General features: G+C 43.1%; 4 protein-coding genes across 4 annotated transcripts; all 4 read right to left on the reverse strand.

Annotated features, from left to right (window-relative positions):
• Window positions 1-699: 699 nt before the first annotated feature.
• Window positions 700-1918, reverse strand: I206_105428 (uncharacterized protein; the record flags this gene model as incomplete). The annotated part of the gene is made up of 2 exons (XM_019155412.1): window positions 700-1688; window positions 1753-1918. The coding sequence occupies 2 exons, from the start codon at window positions 1916-1918 to the stop codon at window positions 700-702; spliced, it is 1155 nt and encodes a 384-aa protein (XP_019011566.1).
• Window positions 1919-4232: 2314 nt separating this feature from the next.
• On the reverse strand, window positions 4233-7220 carry I206_105429 (uncharacterized protein; the record flags this gene model as incomplete). Its single annotated transcript, XM_019155411.1, has 24 exons — window positions 4233-4295; window positions 4349-4365; window positions 4439-4532; window positions 4587-4597; window positions 4665-4694; window positions 4766-5109; window positions 5171-5207; window positions 5270-5291; window positions 5348-5357; window positions 5412-5428; window positions 5482-5698; window positions 5753-5800; window positions 5859-5873; window positions 5944-6028; window positions 6084-6091; window positions 6158-6170; window positions 6235-6291; window positions 6347-6457; window positions 6516-6552; window positions 6599-6658; window positions 6720-6731; window positions 6787-6832; window positions 6897-7005; window positions 7091-7220. 24 exons carry the CDS (start codon window positions 7218-7220, stop codon window positions 4233-4235), a joined length of 1593 nt encoding a protein of 530 aa, XP_019011565.1.
• An 898-nt stretch (window positions 7221-8118) lies between these two features.
• I206_105430 (uncharacterized protein) lies at window positions 8119-10588 on the reverse strand (the record flags this gene model as incomplete). Its single annotated transcript, XM_019155410.1, has 7 exons — window positions 8119-8601; window positions 8660-8915; window positions 8974-9059; window positions 9109-9658; window positions 9710-9918; window positions 9980-10158; window positions 10219-10588. The coding sequence occupies 7 exons, from the start codon at window positions 10586-10588 to the stop codon at window positions 8119-8121; spliced, it is 2133 nt and encodes a 710-aa protein (XP_019011564.1).
• A 494-nt stretch (window positions 10589-11082) lies between these two features.
• I206_105431 (uncharacterized protein) lies at window positions 11083-13692 on the reverse strand (the record flags this gene model as incomplete). The annotated part of the gene is made up of 6 exons (XM_019155409.1): window positions 11083-11128; window positions 11195-12714; window positions 12774-13081; window positions 13147-13258; window positions 13334-13350; window positions 13425-13692. 6 exons carry the CDS (start codon window positions 13690-13692, stop codon window positions 11083-11085), a joined length of 2271 nt encoding a protein of 756 aa, XP_019011563.1.
• Window positions 13693-14471: the final 779 nt, after the last annotated feature.

A 14471-nucleotide genomic window follows, 5' to 3' on the forward strand; every position in this document is an offset into this window, starting at 1 on the left:
TTCGTGCAAAGACTGGCAGGTGCTATCTAGGGGAAGTAGGAAGTCAAGGAAGAAGGAGATCTCTGGCAATATATAGCAGCCATGTCATCTAATGCATCTTCATAGCAATTTCGTTCAACGGTTAATCGTTTTCCAATTTATCGAATTTCAAAGTTGGTATTCAGGCACCAATCAAACGAATCTGGAAGATAAGCATTTTGTCTAAGCGCTCTTCAACAATCAACATCAAACGCCTTTATGACTTTCTTGACTATGGAGCCAATTGGATGCATGCTGTAAACGTACATTGTTGCACTACAAGTTGATTGTGAGGGGACATCAAGATCCTGTCGTTGCATGTCTTTATATCATAAGGAGCTATCTATCAAGTATATATACGGTGTAATGCTACAAGAAAAAGAAGTACCAACCAGGGTACATTTCAAGGAGTTTACATATATATCAAATAGGAAAGCAAAGGAGAAAGAATGAATACTGTAGTCGTTGGTAAGACTAAAACCGAGAACCAAAATCTATGCTAAAATGTTGAATGCGTTGCTGTATTGCTTAAGGCTACAAATGTCTGTCTGTGTCTTGCTTGATATTAAATAGATTAAAAGCCACCTTCTCTAAAATGCCCAAAATATGATCTCTAAAACTTATCCGATTCGATGGTGTACGATTCAATCGACGTTATGCGAACCTTAAATTATCCAAATATTATATAGCTGTCCAAGATAAGGCAGCTACTGTTTCTTCATCTTCTTCTAATTTGGATCTAGGCTTTTGTCGTCTATCCGATCGAAGTAATCTGTTCAAGAAACCTTCTTTCACCGGTGCAGGTACAGGAGCAATGACTGAAACAGGTTTACCTTCGTATCCTCTAAATGAATTTGTTGTCATTGATCGTGGCAAATGATAGCTTGCGGAAGTAGGTGCTTCGTAAATTGCTGGAGGTACTTGAATTTGAGCTGAAGAGACTGATCTAATACCTGATTTAGTCTTTGCCAAAACAGGTGGTGAAACTTGTTGAGGTGTTAAAGGCATATCTTCCGATTCAAGCGAAGATGAAGATCCTGATCTATCAAGAGGGGGTGCAATATAAGTGATATCTCCTTTAGAAGATACACGTCTGTGACCTTGACCTGGTCTTCGAGGTGTAGATTGTGATTGAGAAGGCATTCGAATAGGTGTAGGAGGAGTGTTTGGTAATTCAGGTGAAGAAGATGAAGCGTATGGTGAATCGAATGTGTATCTTGAGAGGAAAGGCTCAAAGTTCTCCACAATCTCATCTTCATTGATTGACAAATCATAATCTAACAAGTAAAGCAATTGTTTCTCCATCAAGTTGATTTCAGCAATGGAAAACATTTGAGCGTATTTAGTCCAGTGTTTGTTCTTTGGGGAAGAGTCGTTTAGATACTTGGCGGCAACAATGAGTGTGGCGAGGAATACTCTGTGTCGAGTACATGGCATACCTTTGGCGACTTTAGGTAATCTATGTCTTAATCGTTCGAGGTAGACAAGAGTAGCGAGAAGAGTAGAGACTTGAACATTTGATTGTTCACAGACAACGGCGATGAAGGTCTCAAGAGAGGGTAGACCTGGAGTTTGAGATCCATCCTTTGCTGGGGTAGGAGGTGGTGAAGGTGGGAAGGCAATTTTGGTGGAGCATGCAATAACGGAAGATGTTCGGTCGGCGAGGTAGTCTAAAGAGGGTAGTAAGGTCAGTCAGGGGTAGGAACGTGCATTGGAACAAAGGCTGTCACTTACAGACCATCTCACGAGAAACATCGGTTCTAATCAGCTCTAAAAGAGCAGGGTTGTGGATACCGCAGATGGAGAGAGAGGCTGGGTGCATCCTGTCCTCGAAACATGGTGACATAGGCTCGAAGGAAGGGGTACCAGAAGGGTAGAAAGACATGGCTGTCGAAGACATGTTGCTGGGTTTTTGGTGTTTTGGTAAGAATGAAAGACCTGAAGATAGTTGGTATGTACACGGAGGGAAAGAGATATGTCTATAGGACGCTGTCGATAGTGAAGGATTAGCTTATCAGGGGACCTTCTCGAGGAGATTGGGGTTAGGAGTGTATAAGAAGTAGAAGGATATCGGACGTATATGCGCAATGGTGAGAATGATGATTTGACAATTTAAAGAACGGAAGAAACGATGAGCAGAATACTCACAATTGCGACTTTGATCTATATAGACGTAACAGGTTTCCTTTGATAACGCGTTCTTTCACGTTGTACGATAAGGAGTTTTTCCCGTTACTTTTAGTATGAAATTCGAAAGGGAAAAGGTGGTTATATAATTACCGCAGATCGCTCTTACTTTTCAATCTATCTTAGAAGTATCTTATCGTCGCGTCTTGTATCGTCTCGGAAGTCCCACCAGGGGTATTTACTATTTAGAATAATTAAAAGAAAAAGTAAAGTCAAAATCAACCTAGAAGTCAAAAAAATAAGTAATCGTCACGTCAAACAAAGAATTGATAGCGAGACAGGGGACTAGACGGGAAAGATTACGATTATAAGTTTTGGAACGTAAAGAAGGAACGAAATTAAGCAACTTACTTTAAAAAAAGTCACAAAAGGGCAGTCGCGTCTTTCTTGGTTTTTTGATTTTTTGTTTTTATATTTTACGTGTTGCTAGTATGATTATGCAAGCGATAATTACTCCGTTACGAATCGAATTTCCTTCCACCGTAGTCTTTCCAGATGTTTGGGAAACGCGCTCGTACACTATATGTAAGCTGCAAGGAAGGAGCAGAGAAGGCAGACGGGAAGAGTATGATAGAGCTTGTCACAGTTCAGAACGCCACTTTCGCGATGGCAGGAAAGTCAAAAAGTATAAAAGTGCTCTTACAGTGGGTGTAACGGTTAGGTTAAACTGTTCAGGGTTTTGCGAAAAAATCAAGGTTGAAATTACAAAACTTTAAGTTGAGTGACGCCAGCGGCACTATAGCAGAGGAATTTAACTTGGAACAAGATTCCAACTTACGGGGTCTCCAAATTTCTATCCAGGTCGGAACGGTAGTCGAAGCTATCGAAGGTTTTAAACAATTCAAAATCTATCAAAGATTTGATCTGGCCCAATCTAGGGTTATTATGAAATTGAAGTTTAAGGAATGTCGGTATGTGAAAGAACACCAAGATGGCTAAATTACAGACCCAAAAGTAAGTGGTGAATTAATTGTTCATTTGATTTTGCTTGACGGGCTGAGCTTCTTTTCGTGAGCAACATCGAGGCCTTTTTGAATAACAACTCATCAAGTTATTACTTTGCTGATCGGCTCCGATATCTCTGGAAAGCTTATTGTCATGATACGATTGGCGGGTGATGATGCAGACTTAAACGCAGATCTAACAAGCTGGAATCAAACCTTGTACAGAGCTTGATAAGTTAGACTCTAAGAAGATCGGCAAGTATCAGGCCGAATCGAAATGAGGACTTGCATGACGCTGTCTCAACGTGATTGTTGAATACTATGGTTAGCATGTCTCTCATTGGCTGGATTCCCATGACTGCGCTGATCATGGTTTGGAACAGCCATTCTCACTTGAGTACCGAGAAATCATCATCTTGCATCACTGCCGTTCACATCAAACGACCTAACGACGATCTGTTGTGAATGTGGGCAACAGTCCGCGAAAACATATGGGTTCACCTATACATTCATATGAACGGACCTTCCAGGTAACGAGAGCAGTATATCGGACCAAGCTACCTCCGACTTACGGATGATTGCGGGGTCATCATCTTCTTGAAGGAAGAGCGCAAACAGCGGTGAATGGTAGCACTCTAAAAAGACTCCCGTGATGATAGATCAAGCCAAGAATACGGCATGACGGGTTAACTCGAAGTTTGATTACATCATATTTACCCCGATGGATGGTTTTGCAGGCGTTACCTACATCGCGTCGCGTCGATCAGGTCCCTATGGTTCTTTTCAGGGTCAAGGTGACGCAAAAGAGATAAGAAGCGACTTATAAACGTGACGAAACGTACGGTTTAGCATTTAGTAGCTAATATGCTCGGGAAGCGTGAAGGTGAATATACATGCTTATTGCAAGCTAGGCTCATCATTTCGGTAGACTCGATTGTAGTCTGGACTCATGCAGCGATGCGGAGTGGAAAATGCGGTCGCTCGGCTGTTGACTGTTGTATAGAAGAAGAATGATCCCATATACATGCCTTGTATGCATAACTCCTCAATTTGGTATCGATGACAACTATGGACTCTTTCTTACTAGCCTTGCTCCTTCCCAGCGACGACCAATGATGATCTGACGGGATTAACAGCATCGAAAATCTGGAAATTTATCAGTCAAATCATGTCAAATGTTGTTGTCATTTCATACGCACCTGATCAAGCTCTTCGACTGCAAATGAGTATGGACATGAGTCAGCAGGTTGCGTAGAGTATTCCCGCGTATGGAAGGTCAAGAGACTTACGGGTACGTCCTTTGGTTTCCACCGCTAAGCAGTACCACACTACTGTCTCGATCAAATCCCAGCAAACCCAAGGCAGATATGTCCACCAGCCAATCTGTGAAAGACCAGTCAGCATTGCATTCACTTACACGGAATATCGGTTACTCACCTTCTGCAGGGCTGCATTGGGACGACGGAGAGAACGTGGGTCAGCAAGGTCAGAGAAGCGATAAAAGGGACCACCTACCGATCGGAGTGGTTAATTGACCAAGAACAGCTGCCCAATCATATCAGCATAAATTTGATGAGACGGAGTGAGGACATTGGTTCTCCTCTGGATATACTTACAGGCTAAATTTAATGTCAGGACCATTAAACCCATGCCTGTACTTCGCTGCTCCATACTGAGTACTTCTGGAGGATAGACAGCAACAAGAGGGATATACGCCCAAGAATACGCAGCGTAAAACAGGATGAGAAAAGCGATAGTCCCCTTGGCCGCTGCGTCATTGTAATTCTGGACTGATATGGTTGCTCTTCCGTTGAGAGAAATTGCCGAGCATGCCATAGCGAAAGCCAAGAATAAAGCGCATAGGAAAGTACCGAATGTCAACATTGGTCGACGGCCTAGGCGGTCTGTACAATATGTTCCAAGTATTGCGGATCCGAGGCCGACAAGAGTCGGTATGAGCCTGGACGCACAAACGATATCAGCATATTCTTGGTGATACGAGGGAGGGGACGACGACCAACGTCATGATTAGTTGCTGTCGCACACTTTTCATTCCAACTACAGTAATAGATGTGACATCAGTGTTCACTGGGATACTTCATACGCCTTAGACGGCTTACCCTGTTTGTATAGGCTGGGAGCCTGAGTTCGGTGTGTAAGTGGATAATCCTCTAGCTGATGCCGGAAATTGCACTCACGAAGATCATGCTGATGCCAAATACATGGTCAGTCTGATTCTGAGTGTTTGGAGAGGCGACTTACAGAGTATTCCCACTCAGCTATCGCGACTTGTGATCAGCGATTAGTTTGCAGCACGATGTTCGAAACTCACTTGTCCAAAAGCACCCATCAACAAAGCCAACATCACCCGGTAAGCTTTACCCTTAGTATTGGCTAAATTCGAATAGTCAAACATCTTTTTGGGCGATGTTTCCAGCGAAACGACGATTTGATCGAGTTCCTTAGCCACTAAAGGTGTATATGAGCCATTGCCGTGATATTTTGAAAGAACTGCTTTGGCTTGGTCAGGTTTCCCATGGGCGAACAACCTGTATCATCAGATTCTTACGTGCTCCGCGTTTGTAATGCTGATTTGAACTCACCATCTTGGGGATTCGGGCAGGAAGAGTACAGCAGAAGCCATGATAATCCTGATCATCATTTTCAGTCATTATTGGGGAAGTCAGTTTGTCATTAAGAAAATCTTACGGAGGTATGAGTTGCCTGCAGAAATCATTTCAGTTCATTCTAGCAGCTTTCAGAGCCGACGGGATACTACGTTCGTCTGACTCACAGGGTTAACGGTAGTCTCCATGACCAGTCGGTCTGTATATCATTGCTGAAGATTGAGACGAGCGTGGCTAGCGCGCTTCCCAATACTATCGAGTTCAATCAGCTCCGGCCATTGTTTCAGTCCCGCATACAAAAACTTACGCCAGCAGCTAGATTCACCAATTGTCATTCAACTGGTTCAGCTCGATTCGGATTTATGGTCTGACAGTTCTCACCAATTGAAAAGACCTGGCAAGTTTCTGTCAGTATGCGGTCTCGTAGAACCGTATTGATTCACGGATTGCTGACTGACCTGTCAAGAGTCCTCTATTCAGTGGCGGAGCCAATTCGACGATATATGGCGGAGCAGCTAAGTTTAGTTCCCCTCATTCAGCTTTATCAGGCTAGATGTAGTGATCACCTACCGGGCTGCATTAGTCCAACAGCTGCTCCCAGAAAGAATCTTCCAGCTAGCAACATGGCGAAACCTCTTGCAAAAGCTAAAAGACATGTCCCTACAACGTAGACGAGAGAAGCTGCGACATGAATGATCAGGTCAAAGTCAGTGTCGCACAGACCGGAAGCAATACTGACAAATGAACATGCCACCCTTTCGGCCTAATCTATCGGCCTTTGCCAGGAGTCAGCACCGTCATGTGGACAGGGAAGCTTCTTACCAATATCGGACCTAGCCAAAATAGACTGCACGCGGCGATCGGCCACATTGCGAAGATGAGCTGTTACCCGATCAGCGGAATTAGCGAAATGTGGAAGTTGCTTGATGCAATGGGCACATACCCCCGTCGAAACCTGTCACAAGGAATATGAGTCCAACTGTGAGCGATATGCCAAGGGTAGTGCTCACTCCGACGTCCCGAAACTTAAAGTAATTTTGGTAGGATGGCATAGGACTGAGACGACACGTAGTCAGCGATAAAAGGTGGAGTCACAGAGAGGCCTGACTCAGAGACATACTTAATCGCTGTCATCGAGCTAACACCGTATCCAGCCATGAAAGTAGCCAATAGAGGTACACACCAAACTCCGTAAAGCTTAATCATCCCGGGAGACAGTGGATTGACATCTAACCAAAATCAGCTCGACAGCCCACATTTCGCAGAGATTTGAATGCTATACTTGAATTCTCGATCAAAAATATCAGGACGTACGAGTATCCACAAGTGGCGCTGACTCTACTCGTTTCCGCACTCCTTCCCCTCGATCCTGAGAACCTTCTACCCCAACCTCTGTCGATTTCGTCTCAGTACGAGGTAGTGAGTGTCTTAAATCGTTCGACATGACCACAATGTCCCGTTTAATTTGCGTGAATTTGATTGCAATGTAACAAGTCGCTGTAGCTTGCAACTCAATCGTGTGAATCAGTGAGATAGTTCTAAATGCTAGAGTGAAGTGAGTGAGCAAATGAAGGAGGATGCAGGACAAATATCGACTAGCAATTATGAGCTCCGAAAGAATGGAAAGAACAAGATGCATCATCATATCTGAAATGTTGACAATAATGATCGACCTGCATTTGGTTACTCAGAAGAAAAATTTGATGAAAGGAGTGAAATAACGTGTTTGAAACCATCAAAAACATACACACGGATCACTCCTTTCATCAATAATTAAATACAATTCACCCTTATCAAGCAAAATGCCGATCCGAAATACACCACTAATATATCTTCATGAGTAAATACACCGTTGATCAATCGAAAGAAGTTTGAGATGCGATGGTTCCTGAGAAATTTAATCATCCTCTTCTGATGCCACTTTTCCGACTTGATCGGAAAGGGTGCTAAATTCCTGTCTCGTCGGTCCTAAGATCTATTAAGCAAGATATGATCTGCACCAAATGCATTTCAGCATCTGACCTGTCTGGTATACGCCTTTGGGTGATGTCAGGAATCCATGCAATCTAAGTTATAATCATCCAGGAGGTAAGATATCAATGCCTAAGAATCCCGCAAGTAATAAATGGTTTGATCGTACCTGTCCGACACACATAATCTAGACTAGACACCTACTTCAATTTGATTGTCATACCATCATCTAGATTGCGAACGGATCCATTCGAAGAAGACAGGGCAATCATTTTGTAAATACAGTTTGTACACAAGGTCGACCGTTTGCTACATCATGCATAATGAATAGACTATAGGATATTCCACTTGCCAATCTGAAAGCTAGTATCCTATATAAATTCCAATCTACCTTCTCCACTGGTCAACAACCTTCTAGCGTTCGTTGATCCAACCACTCGTTCCAGCTTGAGTGCATCAAATTTGGAGAACAGCACTCTGCTCGACACTTCAGCTTCATCCACTTCAACTTCTCCTTGACCCTTTGAACCGAGGAAAGGAGTGTTCATGAATTCCGAATAGAATTGAGCATGATCAGGTAAAGAATAGAAAACAACAGTCTTAGCACCTCTAATTTTGTATCTTCGGTAGAAATGTAATCGTTCGGTGACAATTAAAAATGCTTTTTTACCTTTGAAGAAAAGTGTACGAGCTTTACTAATTTCTGAATTTGATGAATATTCCGAGATCGCCGCGTATGTCGTCACATCATTCTTTCGGAGATAATTGTTCAAGCGGACAAAGTCGAAATATGAAGGTACAACTATGAGTGTGTTTTGTCGAGATATCGCGGAACGCAACAACGCAGGGATGGTCTAAACAAAAGGTAAGCCAATTCATCGACCAGGCACTAAAAAATGCTGCAGAACTTACCTTCTTGGTGAACCATTCCAACCTTTTATCTACTTCCTCTACAGCCGCTTCGCCATTCAACACCTTCGGAGTATCGAGGTCTATCCTCTCGAAAACTTGCCGCACTCCTGGTTTGACAAGATCAAGTACACCATGATAGTCAACCTTCTCTAATCTGATCTTTCCTTGCAAGTTTTGACAATTGCGGTTGAATATGGCTCGTATCTCAGGGGTGTCATAGCGAGATAATAGGATAGTTTGTCGCAGATATTGTGCTCTGAGATACACTCATATAAGTGACGTCCGTCAAGAGAATGTTTGAAACGCATGCTCACTGTGATTCCAGATACCACGGTTTGACCCTCGAGAAGTCACAACCGTGCGGTGATTTAGGTATTTTGTTCAGGTTGTTGAAGATGAACTGCATGACAGTTAGCCGATATACCTTCCGCGGATGATTGCCAACTTACCTGTACATGCTCCCAATTTTGCATCGCCATCGTGTCCAATCCATCTGCTATTAGTATTTCGATCGAACTCAATAAGTCTGTACTATCTTCCTTCTCTGCAGCCATCTTGAAACCCAACGGACTGGAAACTAGAATATCGCAGTCGAGCAATTTCTCTTCGTTGGCAGGCGGCATCACTATTCTCCATGCTTTACGGGTGAATTTTATTCCAAACCTAAAGTTATCATCACTGTTACCCCTGAAATTGACCAAATGGTCGATGGGGAAGTCGTCATGCGCAGAAGTTGATGCTAGGGGATCTTCCTCATCCTCAGGTAAAGCGAACGAGCTTGAAAATGGTCTTTGGTTTTCGATTTGCGTGCCGGCCGGAGCGAGAGGAAGTAAGTGTGTTTTGATGTAATGTAAAGCTAGTGAACGGAATGGAAGCAGCAGTAGTATTTTGGGACGAGTGAAGGATTGATCTCTAGGTGGTTCAGGAATGGAAGAAGGGTTGTCGGATGAAGCTGCATGAGCAAGTTTTTCGTTGTTTCGAATGATCTTACGCCGAGTTCTGCGATTACGGTCAGCCGATTCCTCATTTGTGCGACAACTTGCAACTCACTTCATCACATGGTTCAATGCGTGAATGATAGCCGCCTGTCTCATTGCTTCCTTGTGTTTCCCTAAAACCTGAGTTTCTGCTCCATCTGCTTCGCCATCGAGAGAGTGAAGATAAAGATCTTTATATGTACCCAAATGTGACAAGGAAGTGGACAGCAAGGGATTTGTCGAAGCAGAAGCTTTAAGTGAGGCAGAGATAGTGGGTGTAATCTAGTATATCATGAAGTTAGCAGGAAAAAAACGGAAAATTGATAACACTAAACCAGCTCACCCTAGTCTTCAGCTGTTCATTGGATACACTACTACCCGCGGACAGTTCGACCGCCCGGCCAAAGCCTTTCAGTGATTTTCGTTCAGCCTTCCACTTATTACCTTCGCTTAACGATATATTCTCTTTGGTGAGTATTGACGGAGTAGGTCCGAAATGAACATTAAACAGGTCGTCGTTGGCTATCACAAGGTCTTAGCCACTTACCGCTTACCCGGATTTTTCAGAGAGATATCGCATACCTGATGATGATGCTTCGCCTTCGTCATCCGACTCCCCTTCTTCCTCGAATACCTCATCATTCCCGTTGACAGGAATTTCCTCCGCATTTTTCGTGCCATTGACCACGGGAGTTTCTTCAATTTTCTTCGCTTTACCTTTACCCTTTCCTTTACCGTACGTACTACCACTAGGTCCCACTTCACCTCCGAAGACTACGCTTTTCCGCCTTTTCTTAGGTTCCTTTCCATCCTCTGATTCTGGTACAAGTGAAGGTGTTTTTGAGAAAGAAGGTGAACCTCTATGTCCACCTGGTAAATCTAATTCTCTTGGTCTTTTGACAGCACTAACATTTAACAAAGTCAGAAGTTTAATCTCTTGTGCTGTGCTCATTTTTATAGCTCGAGTATCTCTGTTATGTCTATAATAGAGTCTTAAAAAGCATGAAAACCAAATTTCAGATTGGACAAAGCATAAACTTTTGCATCACTCCGAATTTTAGAAATTTAGTTACGACCACCACGTGGTCAATCCCTTTTCAGAAATTGGGTGGCAAATTGTTTGAATGCGAAGAAGCTGCTCACAGGCTCATCTTTTGCATACATTTCACCGAACTTATATGCATTCTATCAATGATCAATGAATGCGTGCGCAGATAGAAGTCATCAGTCCCAAATGCGACTTCCCAATGAAAGACCTGATGCACTGCATAAAAGCCGTATATCTATATTATAAGAACCGTAAAAAACCGTTATGAAATCCTTTATTATCCGACCGTATTTATAAACATAAAAGTATACAAACTGAATACCAGGAAAAAGTACCACGAGAGAAATATCTATTCAGAGAGAAGACTATATATAGGAAGACTGAGCACCTCAACCTGATTAAGCCGATGCAACGAAGTAGTTAAAGTTGTAATCGGTAGGAGTACTGAGAAGGCGAAAAGAACGTCAGTAAGGGTAAGCACAGCCATGCAGGAAGGGCGAGAGGACTCACTTTGTGTAGGTGAAAGAACCAGTCGAATCGTAGCTCTTCACAGTCGCACCATTACGTATGATTTTTGCACCGATTGAACCAGCAGCAGACTTGACAGAGACCTTATTCACACCAGCGCCAAGATTCCAAGAAACGGTATTGTTACCTGAACTTGCAGTAACGGTTGCTGCAGATTTGAGAACTACCCATACGTATAAAAGATCATCTGTATTATCCGCTCCTGTGGGTCTGGCCATTGAAGGGGAAGTGGGGACGGCGTCCTTAGGATGAGGTCTAGACCATAATACCAATTGATCGTTTGCAGAAGGGTATGAACCGGTCTTGAAAGCTGGTGCGTAATATTTAATGACTTCTAACCAGGCAGTATGGGGCATACCGTTGGTCCAACCTTGAGAATTAGGTTGATCAGCTCGGATAGGACCGATGTAATGTGATTCTCCATAATCGTTCCAAGAAATGATTTCAGCCAAATCGAATAAGTTTCTTTGGGAAATCATTTGTTCCATTCTTCTAGCAAGTAACCAATCATCACTTCTATAAATCCAGTTCTTGTTATAACTTGAAGGTGAATAGTACGTGAAGAAGGCAGGGGAAACAGCAGCCATGTATCCTTTGGAGCTACCCAAAGCCGACATATAACTGGTATCTGAATAAGTACCTAAAGGACTTCCACCCATTGGCCAACCTGAGTTCCAGTTGAATTCGCCATCCATCCAAGTACTTGAGGAAAAAGTACTTATGTCGGCAAATACAGCAGGTACAAAGTATACGTTGATTGATTTGGCCGCTAGGAGAGTATCGAAGTAATTCCAAGCATCTTGATATGATCCTTGACCGAATTTACAATTCTCACCAGCGAATGTGGATAATAACACTTTGCCGCCAACTTTGGCTTGAGCTGTGTTGTTGGCGTACGTGGCAACTGTGTTGACCAGATTTTGCGCATCGTTTGTTGACGAGCAACCCAAAGAAGTAACGTCCATAGATAAAAACAATTTGAAAGACCCGTCGGCCTTGGCAGCTGCATAAGCATCCGCAATTCGACTCGGCTGCCAAGAATCACTACCATAATTCAAGGCAAAACCGTCAATTCCAGCAGCGGAAGCTTGGCTAATGTCGTCTGCCCAGGTCGATTGGGTATATGAGTAAGTGTTACCGACCATGTGATGAGCGAACAATTGCTTCGTGCCGGTAGCTGAAGGAGGATTAGGAGCGCCGATTGCTGAAGAGCCAGCTGCAGCGGCTGCGGAAGTGGTTGTCGCTGAGGTCGAAGCGGAAAAAGAACTTGACGTTGTACTACTAGCTTTGGAGGTGGTTGTCGAGCTTGACTTTGAAGTGGACGAGGCTGACGTAGTGGAGGCGGCGCTTGAGCTTGTAATAGCGATGGTACCACTTGAACTGTACACATTCAGATAGTAAAATCCACCACATTTCAGAGCACTATTACCAGTGCATGCATATGAACAGCCAGTTTCCGAAGATTGCTTCTTTGTCGAATCAATGGAATTACCGCAGTAGCACTGAACAGATCCGATAGGTCAGCAAGGTTAATCTGAGTTTACAGCATAAGAGGACTCACTTGTTTACCATACGAAACACCTGCTAAAGAGTATCCTTTTCCACTACAAAAGGTTTGACATGTGCTGGGAGTCATCGAAGTTGACTCGGTATTGGCTCCAGACAAGAGTCGAGGCGAAGATTGATCGGCGTAACAGCCATAATAAGTAGCGACAGAGGAAGTAGTTGCGGCTTTAGAAGTAGTTGTGGAAGTCGTAGCCTTAGAGGTGGATGTGGAGGTTGCAGCTTTGGAAGTGGATGTAGAAGTCAAGGTGGTGCTGGTCTTGGAACTTGATGTCGAAGTTGATGATGATTTAGTTGTGTTGTATACTAAGACGTGAGAAAGATAGTCAGGCCAAAGTTACAAGCATTCTGAAACAAATTGGTGAACATACCGGTTAATCGCCAATTGCCACCGCATGCCTGAGAGGTATCTCCTTTACATTGGTAACTGCAGTCTGAATCGGCATACTTCGTCCCTGCTGTACCTCGTATCTGGCTATCGCACTATGTCAATCGGGTAATGAGATATCAGCACGCAATTAAGATCTAGACTGGAACCTAATCATGCATTCGACTTACGAAACACTGATTTTTGGCTAAAATTATAGATAGCCGAGATAAAAAGGCGAAAAATTAGCTAAGTCCCCTGTTTTGAGAAATAGCAACTTACACTCTAATCCAGCCAATGTATATCCTAAGCCTGAACAATAACTGGTACACAACTGCACTGTCATATTATCATCAGATTTACTCGATGCTGCCAAAGTTCTATTCCAAGCATCACCATAGCATCCCGAGTATGTCCACCCGGATACGGTAGCTATAGCTCTTTTGTCGACATGGCGCGAAACGTTGCCCTTCGATCGCGCATTATGAGGGTGAGCATCTACCACTGTGGACATTGCCGCCAAAGCGATGATGGCGATTTGACTGAACATGGTTCGTCGTGCACAATAGTTGCGATCTGATTGTATGGTTGAGTCACTCTCTTGATTATATGAATTTTGAATTTGCTGAGAAGTTGATACTCGATTATGGATGATCCATTTGTTGATTTCGTAAAAGAGTGTGGGTAAGTTAGAATGATCGTAAGATTTAGATATAGAATAGTGGATCTATAAAAAGAAGCAATCGAGGTGGACAATGTTCGAGCTCGATCACAAAGAGTTCCAGCTGTAGTCAACTAAAGCTATACAGAGGAGGAGGGGAATGACAAGGTGGAGATCTTCCTGAAAAGAAGATTTCTATTTTCTGTTTACTTTAAATGAACATTGAAAGAAGCTTAGAAACCGGTTCTAACTTGTTTTGTTATCTATCTTGTATAGATGAAAGAATGTTTCAAAAATCTGACGTCTTAGCGTGCTTTAACGTTTACTCCGAATCCGAAAACCAGGAAAAGAAGGAAACTTTACTTCTTCAAGAAGAACGATGAGAGGACCAAAAAGGTGGTAGATTTAAAAAGATAACAGAAAAAAGTCATTTGTTTGGTTCTGTTCCGACCCGTTCAATATGCTGGCGGCAAAGAATCAAATACATATCGGCTCCGGACTCCTTGGCATCTCAGCCTTTCAACATGCTTCAGGCATAAAATCAGTACATTCCTTATACCGATAACGCTCTTACATATGGAAAATTGGAATCGATTATGTTCTATTTAAAGGGAATTAAACTCTCTAACATAAGCCATTCAGTACTAGGTACAAGGGGTTTCAGAAGT

This window comes from Kwoniella pini, chromosome 7 (assembly GCF_000512605.2).
Source record: "Kwoniella pini CBS 10737 chromosome 7, complete sequence".
Taxonomy (NCBI): domain Eukaryota; kingdom Fungi; phylum Basidiomycota; class Tremellomycetes; order Tremellales; family Cryptococcaceae; genus Kwoniella; species Kwoniella pini.